Source organism: Narcine bancroftii, chromosome 12 (genome assembly GCF_036971445.1).
Source record: "Narcine bancroftii isolate sNarBan1 chromosome 12, sNarBan1.hap1, whole genome shotgun sequence".
NCBI classification, from domain to species: domain Eukaryota; kingdom Metazoa; phylum Chordata; class Chondrichthyes; order Torpediniformes; family Narcinidae; genus Narcine; species Narcine bancroftii.
This window is the reverse complement of record NC_091480.1, coordinates 5,752,786-5,767,880: the sequence shown is the minus strand read 5'-3', so window position 1 is coordinate 5,767,880 and position 15,095 is coordinate 5,752,786. Positions and strand designations below refer to the sequence as shown.

The window sequence follows — 15,095 nt, the reverse complement described above, 5'->3', positions numbered from 1 at the left end:
GTCAGATATCTCAGACTAAACTGAGGCAATTCTTGTGAGAGGATAAACTGTGTTGCGAACAATGCTGTTTCTTGAATTTGGCAATTAATACTTTTCTCTCTGTGTCTGCAGCTCAAGTTGGCAAAACGTCATTGATCATGTCTTTAGTCAGTGAGGAGTTTCCTGAGAAGGTGAGTTTGGAGCAGCAAGTGAAGTTGTATCTTCTTTTCTACCCCCCCCCCCACCGAATCCTCTTTCTCCACCACCACCAACCCCCAAACCTCTGAAATGGGACCTTCTGCATACTGAGGCTGATCTCTGGTACTTTCCCACCTCCTCCCTTCCCCCCACTATTTCTCAAAGTGGAAAGACTGTGAAGGCAGCTGACACCAGAGAGGGTTCAGCCCATAAAGCGTACCCCAGAAAGAATCGGCGGTGTCAGGGAAGAAGATTCAGACATCCAGACTTTCTGAGTGTGATTGATTTCCTGTGTTACAGACAGTATGAATCCTGGGAAATGATCTATGGTAAATGATCTATGGTAAATGTGCTGATTTCCTTTCCAGAGGAACCTGGCTGGTGAGGAGATTTACAAGCACTGAGATCCATACAATGGATACTTGCTCAACGGGAACGTGGAGCCTGGTGGATACTTATTTTGGCAGCTTGGAGTGTAATAGACCCAGCTGACAAGCTTTCTATTTGGACTACACCCCTCTGTGTGCAGAGCAGTACTGTATATACTTGTGTAATACTCAACCTATGCAATAGTTGACTCCTTTTTTTGGCCCAAAAGTCACATGTTTTTCATATGAACTGTTTAGAAGTCAGCCCCCACCTATTTTTGATCCCAACTGCCTGCCCATCTGAGCCTGATGTCCCAACCACGAATCCTCGCCTCGGCCACGCACCCACCAGAGCTCCTATTATCTTGGCAGCCCACCCACTGGAGCCCCAAACGCCTGCCCATCTGAGCTCCTGACCCCCCCATATGTGAATTTATCACCTGGTCCTGGCCATCCAAGCTCTCGACGCCTTGAGCGATGCAGGTACATACTGCGGTTAAAATGTATGACTCGTGTAAAAGTCAAAGGCCCCCCCTTGAAAAATTGGTCGAAAAACTTGACTATTATACAAGTATTTATGGTGTTGCTCCTGTCACAGCTCCTCCCCTGTTTCTCCACCAGTCACTGATGCACTGTTGGGTGTGGGCAAGATATGACAGCCACAGAAAGTACAGCAAGTAGTAGGGAGGCAAATGACTTGTTGGTTTTTATCGTTCACGAGTAAGCAAGTTTCTCTTAGCATGGTCCTTGACTCAGTCCAGTCTTCATTGTCCTTGACCGATTCATGCATCTAAGAGTGTCAGACCTCATGTGCGTTAGTTGTGACATCTGTGATGAGTAAGACTAAAGATCAATTGTCCGAAGTGTGCTTGATGACTGTGAGCTCATTTAAAGAGATACAAACAGTAAATGCACTTCCTGAGAAGACTGAGGCAGGTAAGGCCACCATCATCTCAACCTTCTACAGGAGCTCTATGAGAGCATTCTGGCGGGCTGCATCACAGTGTGGTACAGTTGCTACTGAGAAATATGTCGGATACCCTCTTCTTCCCCCCCCCCCCACCTTCCAAAATATCGACATTATCTACCAGGATCCTTGAGGTCCTTTTCCACCCTGCGCACAGGATTTTTCAGCTGCTCCTGTCGGGGAAAGAGATCCAGGAGTATCAGCCAGGACCATCAGGCTGAGGAACAGCTTCTTCCCACGGGCATTGAGAATGCTGAACGACCAAAGGAACTGCTCACACTCGTATCCAAGGCTCTCATATCCATGAAACAACATTTTTTTAAATTTAAGATGCTTAACCTTTTATTCGGGATCATCAGGACCAGACACCTGATATTGTTTGGAATCTTCCAGATTTCGGAATCATTTTAAAATGGCGGTCCCTTTAAGCAAATGCAATGTTTCAAAACTGCACTAAACAGGGGGCGCAGGGTGTTATATGAATTTAGATAAATAAAGTCCATTTTTTTCTTATTTTAAAATAAAACTTCAAAATAAAAATGGCTTAGACCCCCAACATTGTCATCCCCGTCCTCTCTTACCTTTGGTGGAAAGGCAACTCTCGGCCCCAAGCACCTGGTGGGAGAGAAGCAGGCTGAGGCTGGTAGTTTGCTCCATGTGGGAGCAATGGCCATCTTCCTTACCCATAAACTTCCAATGCAGCTGGAACTGCTCTGGCACTGGCAGAGGCGTTCCAGCTGCGAGGGGGATTATGGGTAACGAAGATGGCCATTGCTCCCACATGGAGCCGTCGCCAGCTGCTGCTGCTGGCAGTGAACCCCTGCTGCTGTGTCATGAAGTAGGTGGGGGGTGGGTGTCGGATGGATGCGGCAGGAGGAAGTACGGCCAGGGACAGGGGTAACGGATGGTGGGCTAGGAGTGAGAAGCTTGTGCATTTTCGTGACCGAAAAAGTGCCATTTTTTGGAGGTTGCTGGTGTTTGAAATCCTGGATAAATGGTTAGGCACCTGAATAGATGAAATACTTGTCCTTCATATGTATTATTTGTCTGTATTTGTGTTATGTCTGGTTGTGTGTCTGTGTTTTTTGCACCGAGGACCAGAGAACACAGTTTCGTCAGGTTGTACTTGTACAATCAGGTGACAGTAAACTTGATTTGACTTGGCAGAGTTAGGTCAGAAGTTAGGAGTGGTGGTGGAGCATTTACCGAGCTTTAAATTCGTTGGTGCCCATTTCTCAAGATCTCACTTGGTCCTTGAATTCTTCAATTCTGATTAAAAAGGCGCAACAGGGTCTTTATTTTTGGAGGAACATGAGGAAGATCCACCTCTGTCCCAGGGTATGATTGGATTCCTACAGATGCACAATGGATAGCGTGCTGGCGTAAGGTACTTCGGTGTGGTACGGGAACTGTGCTGCACTAGTTCGCAAGGTACTCCAGCAGGAAGTGAAAACTGCCCAACAGATTATGAAATCGACTTGCCTGTCATCAAAAACATCTGTAGGGAACGATGTCTGGACAGGATGAGAAACATCATCAAAGATGCATCACACCCGAATCATGGACTATTCACTCTTCTCCCATCGGGCAGATGCTACAGGAGCTTTTGATCACGCACCAGTCGGCTGAAGAAGAGTTGTTTTACGAAGCTGGGACTCTGTTGAACCCTGAATCCCGGCCCTCGGTGGGACTGGACTCGGTACTTTTTTATCAATACTTCATAACGGTTCGTTGTAGAACAGAGTCACTGTTGGTTTTAATTGCATGTTTTGTTGTAATGTATATAGCTCTATTTTTTAACTTCTGGTCAATGCTGATTGGATTTAATTGGCTGGTTTACTGGTACAATGACAATGGAGTGAATCACATTGTCAGGATGGAAACAGTGTTGCAGGTCAATAACTTCCCCTCAAAATGGGGAAAAGTTAGAAATAAAAAAATGTTTAAAATTGTAGAGATGGTGAGGTGGAATTGGGAGAAGACAAAGAAAGAGTGAATGTGACAAAAAGTGCTGGTGCCTTTTGAGCGAGGGTGGGGAAGAACTGATCTGTCTGGAGGAGATGAGATGTAAATGGAGGGAGATGGGTGAGACAGGAGAGTGAAGATCCAGCATAGAAAGGGCTGGAGGTGAGGGATACAAAGCACTGCTATTGATTGAGATTATATATTTTTCTTTTAAATTTAGACAATCAGTATGGTAACAGGCCCTTTTGGCCCAAAAGCCCGTGCCGCCAATTACGTCCAATTGACCTACAATCTCTAGTACATTTTGAACGGTGGGAGGAAACCCACGCAGCACAGGGAGAACATTAAAAACTTCTTACAGACTGTGTATTTGAGTCCTGGTCACTAGTGCTGTAACAGCATTGAGCTAAACCACTACCCTAACCTTGCCGTCCGACAAAATAGATTGCTGTAACTACCCAGCTGGTCAAGCAGCATCTGGAGTGAGAACAATGGGTCACATATCAGGATTCTGATCTTTCATCTGAACAGATGAAAGGATTCATAATCTAAAATTGCTGAGGACTGTAAAATGCTTTGATGGAAGCTGAGAAGCAGTTCCTCTGTGTTGAAAGAGTGTAAGTGGTGAAAAGAGAGGGGTCAGTGTGGCGTGGAGAACTGAAATGGCAGGCAACTGGAAACTCTGCATGACCCAAGCAGTCTGAAGGAAGTGGGCGCCCATCGCATCCTGTACAATAAACTGGAAAAAGAAGAAACCTGATTTTTTTTAATCTAGAAGGACTGGGTAGTAGGAATGGGGTAAAAGAGCAGGCATTGTGATTTACACCAAGGAGTGGGGTGACTGTTGGTGGAGCTGAGGGAGGTTTGGAGTCAAAATGTCTTGAGATGGCATAACATTGAAGCAAGTGGGGAATAGAATAAAGCAGCATGGGAGCATATATAGAGAAAAGTGATGTGGGAATCTGTGGGAGATGGACCAGGAGAAAGTGAGAACAGAGTGGGAACTGGCAGCAAAGTTGGTGAAACTTAGTTTGTACAAGTGGATAAATATCAGCATACTGGAAGAAAGGTGAGTGGTGGTTTAGTGGGACTGGAAGAAGGGCTGTTCATGTATCTGACAAAAGGATTAGCAGAGGTTGCTTCAAATTGAAATGCTGCAAACACTCAGCAGGTCAGACAGCATCTATGGAAAGAGAAAAAGAGTTAATATTTCAGGTCCAAAACTTGAGTCAGAGCCATCAGGGTGTCACAGTGAGTGTGACGCTGCTTGCCGGAGTGTGACGCTGCTTGCCGGAGTGTGACGCTGCTTGCCGGAGCGTGACGCTGCGTGACTCTGCGTGTCGGAGTGCCAGCAACCCAGGTTCGAATCCGCCGATGCATTTGAGCTTGTACATTCTCCCGGTGACCTGTGTGGGTTACCTCTGGGTGCTCTGGTTTCCTCCCACCCTTCAAAAAATACACAGGACTGTCAGTTCATTGGGTGTAATTGAGCGGCATGGGTTTAAATGGCCATAATCCACTTCTTCCGTGATTCTCTTTCCACCAGATGTTCTCTGACCTGCTGAGTATTTCTAGTGTTTTGAATCAGATTTTATTGTCGTTAACATAGGAGATGAAAAATGTTTTGTGACAGCAGCATCATGTATTACAGGTGTAAAATTGCAATAAATTACAGTTCTATAAATACAAGATATTAAAAAAAAAAGTGAGCTTGTGTTTGTGCGTTCAGAAATCTGATGACTGAGGGGAAGAAACTTTTTGTACCATTGGGTGTATGACTTCAGGCTCCTGCACCTCCTTCCCAATGGTAGCAGAGTGAAGAGGGTATGTCCTGGGTGGTGAGGGTCCACGAGGATATAAGCTGGTTTCTTGAGTTACCGCTTCAGTGGAGTGGACTAATGCCTATAGATGGTGCTGGCTGCGTTTGCAACCCTGTCTTCTGTTTTGATTTCACATTTTCAACAGTGTTGGTTGTTAGTATTCATGTCCTGTGTGCTTGGCCACTGACAGCATTCCCCCTTTGTTTTGTTAGGTTCCAGCTCGCGCTGAGGAGATCACCATCCCTGGAGATGTCACACCAGAGAGAATTCCTACTCACATTATTGACTACTCAGGTATGGAATCTCTCACTGTTGTCAAAGGAATTCTTATCATCCTGCAAATGTCTCAGGTTGCTGTCTTCAAGGCCCCAGCTATTCTTTAAATGTCAGTGCAGTACAGTGATTGAACTGTTGGGTCTGGCTCTCTTAAGATTTCAGGTTTAAGCCAACAACTAGTGACCCAAGAATAAGCCAGGGCAGTGCTGAGTGAGCACTCTTCTATTGGAGGTGTGGTCTTTACATGTGATGCTGAAGTCTGTGTCAGCTTTTTCAGATGGTCAGAAAGGATCCCCAGGAATATTTTGCAGATGAAGGGAGGACTTCCTCTGGTGTATTGGACAATATTTATTCTTTAACCAACATTAGTGAATGGCATTCTGTTCATTATCACCTGGAGGTCCTTGCTGTGTGCAGTTTAGTTGTCATGTCCTGCCACTGTGCAACCATCTGAGGTGCACTGGAATACATGGCCAAGTGGCCGGTCTGCTGGGTGACATTACCGTGTGCGATGAGGCACTACTCCAAGGTGTACACTCTTTGGGCTGCACAGTTAGCGTAGCGGATAGTGCAACGCCTTTATAGTGCTAGCAATTGGGACCGGGGTTTGAATCCCGTGCTGTCTGTAAGGAGTTTGTACGTTCTCCCTGTATCTGCAAGGGCTTTCCCCAGGGGCTTGGTTTCCGCTCACTGTTCGAAACGTACGGGGGGTGTAGGTGAATTGTGTGCAAATTGGGTGGCACGGACTCGGGCCGAAATGGCCCTATTACTGTGCTCTATATCTACATTTAAAAAAAAATTAAAAATGGATGTTGCCCATACCAGACTGTGATGCAGCAGGTCAGCACACTTTGCACTACACATCTCTAGAAATTTGCCAGGGTTTCCGATGTCATGGTCCAAATCCATGCATCCCTTAAGGTCGTCACGCAGATTGATGGGATAGTTAAGAAGGCCTATGGGATGCTGGGATTCATTAATAGGGGGATTGAGTTCAAGAATCATGTTGCAACTCTACAAATCTCTGGTAAGACCGCACTTAGAGTATTGTGTTCAATTCTGGTCACCTCATTTTAGAAAAGATATGAAGTTTTGGAGAGGGGACAGAGGAGATTTCCCAGGATGTTTTCTGTGAGGCAAGGTTAGCAGAGCTGGGACTTTTCTGTTTGGATCGTAGAAGGATGAGAGGTGACGATAGAGGTCTAGAAGATTCTGAGAGGCATAGATAGGGTGGACAGCCAGCACCTATTTCCCAGGGCAGGAATAGCAAACACCAGAGGACGTGTGTACAAAGTGAAATTTAGGGGAGACATCAGGGGTTAGTTTTTTTTTTACAGGGAGATGTGTGTGCCTGGAATGCATTGCCATGGATGGTGGTGGAGGCTGGAACAATAAAGGGGGGGGGGGGGGGTGTGCATTTAAGAGACTCTTAAATACATGGATGGAAGAAAAATAGCGGGTTATAGGTTGGGCAGGGTTTAGTTTTTTTTTAAGGAACAACATCAAGGGCCGAGGGGCTGTACTGTGCAGTAATGTTCTCTGGCAAAGCTCCACAACCATCTGAGGTAATAGTGGCACAGATGTGTTTCATGATTGCCAATAGTGTGTGGGGTCCAAGAAAGTGACTCCCAAGAACTTAAATGAATTCACTCTCTCCACCTTGAATGATCACTGGATTGTTTACTTCTGGTTTTCCCCTCCTAAAGTCAAAAATTAGTGCCTTGCTTTTGATGTTGGGGAGACACTTCCAGGATTTTGACACAGAATGGCAAGATATCTTCTGGTGTGTGGCTGGGATAGCAACTGAATTCCCACCATTTTTCTGCCCTTGTCCTTCTAGCTAGTAGAGGTGATGGGTTTGGAAGGTGCTGTCCAAAGTGTTTTGGTGGGTTGCTGCAGTACATCCTGTAGACGATGTGAACTGCTGCCCCTGTGGATCTTTGATGGAGTGAGTGGGGATGGGGTCTTAATCAAGCTGTGTCCTGGATGGTCTTGAGCTTCCTGAATGTCGTTACCAGATCAGAGGACAATTCTTTAAAACTGAGTGAGCAGGAACTTCTTTCAGAGAGGGGTGAATCTCCCTCAGAGGATTGGGAGGAAGGGGGATATAAAGTTTAGGGAATTTGGCACAAAAGGAGAGGCCTGACACTGAACAGCCATGATCACCTTGGATGGCAGGATGGGCTTGAGGGCTGAGTGGCCTGCTCTTACTTTATTCTGATATTCTGGTGGTACAGTGGGGGCTGTTTAAGTCAAGTTGCTTATTGTCATCCTCTGGTCCTCATGCAAGCAGATCTAATTCACGTACAGACAAACTACACACGCAGCACTTGTATTGATAGGTAAACAAATCTAGTGTTGTGAATACGAATGTCTGGGATGGCTAGTGTGAACAGTTTCTATGGTCGTTCAACGTTCGGACTGCAGGTGGGTTCACCAGTGCACTTTAGATATGTGAGTTGGTGCAAGTGTGGCCGTGGCCCGTGGGTTCACCAGTGCACTTCAGATATGTGATTGGTGCAAGTGTGTAACACCCTGTTCATTTGTTTGCAGCATCGGAGCAGACAGAAGATGAGCTCCAGGATGAGCTTGACCGGGTAAGGGTCTCCCTGGGCAAGGCAGGGCAGTGCTACATATCCTAGTCCTGATGCAGGGTCTTGACTGAAACTTCCACTGCCTGCACAAAGCTGTCTGTTTTGCTCCCGATTCCACCATTTGCTGCCTTTTTTTTGATCACCACCATGGATTTTCTAGTAGAATTGTTTAAAAGCACCCTCCTGTATTGAGGCAAATGAGGGAATTATTTATTGGGTGACAGTCAATGAATGGAAAATCTCATGCTGATTCCTGTTGTTTTGGTTATCTATGACTGGTAGTGAATGGTGGGCTATTTCTTTCCAGCTCCCAATCTTCAGTGGAAGTTACTGAAGCCCTTTGTGCCTTCTCCACCTAATGGTGTCTTGGTCAATAGCCACAAGCGTCATCCTCCTGTCTTTGGATCAGGACTGTTATTAGCTCAGGGATCCAGATGGACAAACAAGCTCATGTAGAGTAAGAGGGTACACTCTCAAAGGTTCATTGCCTAGGAGATGCCTTTCGTTGTCTCCTTCCCCATCCTTCCTTCTCTACATCCCCACTCCCTTCCTTTGTTCCATCCGAAACCAATTTCCCACTTATTCCTCTCCCTCTCTCCCCATCAACTTCCACAGAGAATTCAATGACCTTCCAAGACAGGGAATTCCTGCTCATTCCTGTTTAGTGGCTAACTTCCCAACTGGCTACAGTGTGTTCCACACTTTCCTCTCATGGGTTTCTAAGGAGAAGCATCTGGTCATGTCCCCCAAAGATCCCTTTGTTGGGGTATAGCCTCAGAATCTGCCAGGCTGTTCTCCTGCTGGTAAAAGATGATGCCCTTGCTCTGTTTTTGACTGTACTTTTCTCTATACCTTGCACGAAGCTTTTGTTCTTGTCTATCCCTGTATTACTTGACATTGTAACCCTGCTTCCTGCACCAGGGGTGGCCAAACCATGGGTCATGGGCCACATGCGGCTCTTTGACAAGTACTGTGTGGCTCATGGAAATATGTTAGCTGAGACAGGAATCTTACAAGCTGGTGCTCACAATGGTAGTTTTAGTGTGCAAAGCTTACAATAAGCTGTCTTGTGGGCTCTCAAACATCTGAAGTATCTCATATGTGGCTCTTGTGTTAAGCAAGTTTTGCCACCCCTGCCCTACACTATTGTTTTATTTACTTAATTATTTGTTACTGTTGTACGACCTGATGTACAAGTTTACTTGGCTGGATAGTATGCAAAATTGAGATTTTTTGCTGTATCTCATTCCACGAGACAAACAGTTCAATACTTGTCTTTCCAACTTGTCCACCCACGTCTGTCCTTGGGGTTTTCATGCTTTGCAGACTGAAGCCTCGACTATTGATCTCTCTTGTCTCATGTTTTCATTCTGTGTTCTGTGTTTCTTTCAGGCACATGTGGTCTGTGTGGTGTACGATGTAAACCAGGAGAACACTATTGAGAAGGTAGAGTCTTGCCTTTGTTGGTTTCCTAAATACTTGTTTTGTATCTGAGCTAATTAAAGAATTGTCATAATAACCCGGATTCTTTGAATAAGAACACGTAAGAGCAGGAATTGGCCTTTCAAGCCTGCTCCGTCGTACAGTGATACGTAAATTTAAATACAGACACTCAGCACGGTAACAGGCCCCTTCGGCCCTCGATCACACCCAGTTGACCTACAGCCCCAGTACGTTTTGGAGGGTGGAAGGAAACCGGAGCACCAGGAGGAAACCCACGCAGACATGGGGAGAAAGTACAAACTCCACACAGACAGTGCACGATTCGAACCTTGGTTTCTAGCGCTGTAACGTCGTTGTGCTTCCCGCATTGTGGCTGACCTGGCCATGGACTTGGCTTCACTTACCCCCCCTGACCCCCGCAACTGTTATTTCCTTGTTCTTCAAATCTAGCTGTGCCTTAAATACAATCAATGAGCCTCATCAGCAGTCCACCCTTCACTACCTGCTTTCTTGGGCAGGGAATTCCACAGATTCACTACTCTTTGGGAGAAGCAGTTCCTCCTCATTCTCTGTCTTAAATTTACTCCCCTGAATCTTGATGATATGTCCCCTAGTTTAGTCTCATCTGCCAGTGGAAAGAACCTCCCTCCTGCTCTCTTTTGTTTTTGAGTATTGTGCACAGTTCGGGTTGCCAAGCTCTGGGAAAGTTGTCATTCAGTTGGAAAGTAAATAGGTTGTAACCATGGCTGCAGGGCTGGTATTAGCGGGAGAGGCTGGAACGGCTGAAGCTATATTCCTTGGAGTGTTGGGGCTGAGGGGTGACCAAATAGAGGTTTATAGATAAGGTGAATGATCATGGTCTTTTCCCCAAGGAAGGGCAGACTTAAACACAAGGGCATTGGATTAAGGCAGGAGGGGAAAGATTTAAAAGGGAGCAGAAGGGCAGGTTTTCACACAGAGGGATGGGTATACGGAACCCTAGAACACTACAGCATAGAAACAAATCCTTCCACCCATTTAGTCTGTTCTGAACTTATTCAGCCAAATCCCACTGACCTGCACCTGGACCATATCCCTCCATACCCCTCCCATCTATACCTATCCAACTTTCTCTTCAATGTTGAAATTGAGCCCCCCTTCACCATTTCAGCTAACAGCTCGTTCCACACTCTCACCATGTTTAGGCCAGTTCTCCCTAATGTTAATGAACGAGCTGCCAGTGGGCAGTTACAGGTATGTAGATAGGAAAGGTTTAGAGGAATGCTGGGGAAGTGCAAACCAATGCGTCTGATTTGGCATGGGCAAGTTGGGCTCGAGGCCTTTTCTGAGCTGCATTTTCCCCCATGGCTGTATGTGTAAAAGCAACATCAGTAACTTTTTATTTGCTGTAGTCTTGATCAGTCTCTTCTTGCAGGGCCACATCCATCTTTCCCTCCTAGCACAGCTGCAGCTTGTATAGAGTTGCAAAAGATAATCTCTTGCAGCTGCCTTGGTGTACTTGCTAATGTTTACTGTAGGTTGGGAAAGTTGCTGAATATTGCCAAACATTTTGTAGCTAAGAGTTGCACCCAGATACAAGATAAATGCTTTGTGAGCTGAAAATATTGTGCCAATATGTAATTTTAATTTGAAACCCTTGTACAAGGAACCTGTTTGCCAAGGCCTGGTTTAGCTCTGTATCAATTTCTCTATCTGGATCATAAAACGGCAACCGCTTGAACACCAAGTTCTTGGAATAGGTTGCTAAGGCAGTGAGGATGGTCTCAGTCCAACTTGGCCAGTTTCTTGGAGATTTTTGGATCTTAACCTCACTGCTTCTACTTCAAGAGTCTTGTCCGCAGGACGTGACCTCTGCTGCCACCTTTACACACTCTCTTTCACCGGTGTTGCAGCGTTCCATATTTGGTTGGTTCACATTGGGTGTGTTTGCACCTAGCAGACTTGTTCTTAGAAGAAGAACTTGCTTTTCCAGTACATTATATTCTTGGAGTTAATTCCACCAACAAAATGCACTGCATTTACTTGCACATGTGTTTCTAGCCTGTCATCCGAGGCTTTGGCAGCAATACCAGTGTTTCTGAGAGAGAAGGGTCATAAGTTTGAATCGTGCTACAGAGACCTGCTCTCAATGTTTTTGGCTGTTGGTTCCAGTATAGTACCAAGGGAGTTCTGTACTTTTGCAGTTGGTTTCACTGGAGCTTTGGAGAATTAAAGTGGATCTAATTAAAACTTTCAAAAACATGAGGGTGTTTGGCAGTCTGGATGCAAAGTGGGTGATTCCCCTGGCTGGAGCATCTAGGATTAGCAAGTTTGCAGATGACACAAAGATTGGAGCTATTGTAGACCGCGAAGAAGGTTCAAAGCTTGCAGTGGGATCTGCACCAGCTGGAAACAAGGATTGAAAAATGGCAGATGGAATTTAAATGCAGACAAGTGTGAGGTGTTGCATTTTGGAAAGTCAAACCAAGAAAGGACATACGTGGTAATTGGTAGGACACCGAGGTGGCATCATGGGTAACCATATAACCATTTACGGAGCGAAAACAGGCCATGTTGGCCTTTCGAGTCCGCACCGGTTAACTGATTTTGTGCACCCTCTTCAGGCATTGGTCCCGGTAGATCTTCACATCGGCAGTTGTACAGGAAACCACTGAGGAAGATAGAACAAGCTAAACAATATTGTATGTTTTTGTTCATTGAAAGTAGTTTGGGTAATAACTTTCAAAGAATCTATTGTTTGTATCAGTCAGTATATCACGACAGAGAGTTTCTGTTGATTGACAAGTTGAGTATTTTTTGGGCCCAATGTGGCTTCAGTTTGCTTTGTGAAATAGAGCAGCATTCAGAAATGTAATGCAGTATGTTGGAACTGATCTCTAAAGTAATGATGGTCATAATACATTTGAGGGATTTTGTATACCGATGCCATGTTTGGATACGTTCGAATTTTTCTTTGAAAAATCAGAGTTGGGATGGCATTTGCTGGGATGGAAAGAAAATTCAAGTTCAATGCAAAATGAACATAAAATCACAAATGTTTGTAAGAAATAGTTTTTGACTTAAAAAATCCAAACACTTTCCTGCAAATTTACTTTAAATGTGAAATTTATAATGAACTGTTTGAATATTGTTTTTGTCAAAATTGTCATCAATGTAACTGTTAACGGTCCAGTTTGTCTCTTATCCATACCGGCACAGAGAAGCAATAGCCTTGACCCAGCACTCTGTCCTGACCCACCAAAAGAGATAGGGTTGTAAAGAGAACTTTTGGCATATTTGCCTTCATAAATCAAAGTACTGAGCATAGGAGTGAGGATGTTATCGTAAAGTTGTATGAGACATTGGTGAGGCCAAATTTGAAGTATTGTGTGCAGTTTTGGTCACCTAACGACAGGAAAGATATGAGTAAGATAGAAAGAGTGCAGAGAAGATTTACTAGGATGTTGCCTGGACTTCAGGACCTGAGTTACAGGAAAAGGTTAAACAGGACTTTATGCTCTGGACCAGAAGAATGAATGAGGAGGGATTTGATAGAGGTCTTTAAAATTATGAAGGGTGTGGACAGAGTAAATGTTGGTAGACTTTTTCCACTGAGGGCAGGTGAGATACAAACTAGAGGACATGGGTTAAGGGTGAAAGGGAAAAAGTTTAGGGGGAATATTTTCACACAGAGAGCGGTAAGAGTGTGGAATGAGCTTTCAGCTGAAGTGGTGAACATTGAAGAAGAATTTGGACAAGTACATGGATGGAAGAGGTATGGTTGGGGTGCAGGTTAGTGGGTCTAGACAGAAAAATATTTTGGCACATGAGAAGTGCCAAAGGGTCTGTTTCTGAGCTGTAATGTTCTGTGGTTCTATGACAAGGCATCACAGTGTCAGGATACAGAGCAAGGTATTTAGCATGGAGGTGAGGAGAAATTCCTTCACTCGGAAGTCATTGGAATTTATATGACAGTGGGGGCCGAGTCACAGACTACATGTATGAAGGAGGTACATGCATTTCCAGGTCAAAGGGAAGAGGGAATTTTGGGAGAGCGAGGGAAACTGATAATGAGATTGATGAGAACTAAAGTTGTATTGAATGGTACAGCAGGTGTGGAAGGCTGAATGGCCTACTTCACCCTGTCAGATATGTCAGAAATGAACTTTACCTGACCCAATTGGAGTTGACCAGGGATCAGTTTAAATGCCAGCCTGTAGCATCCTAGTGTAAATATCAAAGTGTCACAGAGCACGCATGCATTCCATTGGACCATAAGACATAGGATCAGAAATAGATTATTCAGCCCATCGAGTCTGCCCCACCATTTAATTAGGAGCTGATCCATTTTCCCCACTCAGCCCCACTGCCTGGCCTTTTCCACATAACCTTTGATGCCTATCCATCTCTCTCTGCCTTAAATACACCCAATGACCTAGCCTCCACACCCACCTGTGACAACAAATTCCACAGATTTACCACCCTCTGGCTGAAGAAATTCCTCTGCATCTTTGATCGAAGTGGACGCCTTTCAACCTTGAAGTTGTGCCCTCTTGTCCTTGTCCTAGACTCTTTCCCTCCCCCCCCCCCATCTCCTCACCATGGAAACAACCTTTCTACATCTACTCTGTCCATGTCATTCAACATTTGAAATGTTTCAATGAGGAGGTCCCCTCATTCTCTTAAATTCCATCAGGTACAGCTCAAGACCTCTCAAACGCTCCTTGTATAATAACCCTTTCATTTCTGGAATCATCTGAGTGAACCTCCTAAACCGTCTCCAACATCAGCACATCCTTTTTTAAATGAGGAGCCCAAAACTGCTCTCAGTATTCCAACTGAGGTCTCACTATTCCCCTTCACTGTGCTGTCCTTTGGGTACCTCTCCATGTTAATCTTATGTTCTTGCACTAAGCCCATTGTCTGCTGAGCCTTGACATTTCAAGTGGTCATGTAGATTTTGAGAAATACCTACCCCCAACCCCTTGTGTAGTGTTTTGCAAATGTATTTTCTGCTGAACAAGGGACTCTTGCTCTCTGATCATTAGAAGACTCTCAAACTATCTTTCTGTTGCCTTTTTCCAGATTCCGAGTAAGTGGATTCCTTTAATAAACAGCAACTGTGAAAGGGAGAACAGGTACGTGTGTTTCGGAATCAACCATTTTTCTCCAGGTTTCCTGCTGCTCCAATTCTGGGCAGCAGCAGCTCACTCTGCCCTTGGAATATGCTGTGTGATCCAGGATTTGGCCCATTTTCCTCTTCACCTTTCCACATCTTTCCCTCTCCCTTAAAATCCATATATCTTAGACTCACTGCATATTAACAGGCCCTTTCAGACCATGAGCCAGTGCCTCCCAATTGACCTACAACCCCAGTACATTTTGAACGGTGGGAGGAAACGGGAAAACCCAAGCAGACACGGAAAAATACAGACACCTTACAGACAGCGCAGGATTCAAACCCAGGTCCCGATTGCTGGCTCTAATCACTACATCAACTATGCCT

General features: G+C 45.0%; 1 protein-coding gene across 3 annotated transcripts in view; it reads left to right on the top strand.

Annotated features, from left to right (window-relative positions):
• The window catches only part of LOC138747065 (mitochondrial Rho GTPase 2-like), a 47,635-nt gene that overhangs the window by 12,654 nt on the left and 19,886 nt on the right, over window positions 1–15,095 (top strand). For all 3 annotated transcript variants that reach the window (XM_069905982.1, XM_069905983.1, XM_069905980.1), the window contains exons 2-6: window positions 112–170; window positions 5,510–5,591; window positions 8,127–8,170; window positions 9,560–9,613; window positions 14,675–14,727. In XM_069905982.1, the coding sequence (XP_069762083.1) occupies window positions 138–170; window positions 5,510–5,591; window positions 8,127–8,170; window positions 9,560–9,613; window positions 14,675–14,727 (266 nt within the window). In that variant the 5' untranslated portion in view covers window positions 112–137. The remainder of the gene's footprint in view (window positions 1–111; window positions 171–5,509; window positions 5,592–8,126; window positions 8,171–9,559; window positions 9,614–14,674; window positions 14,728–15,095) is intronic.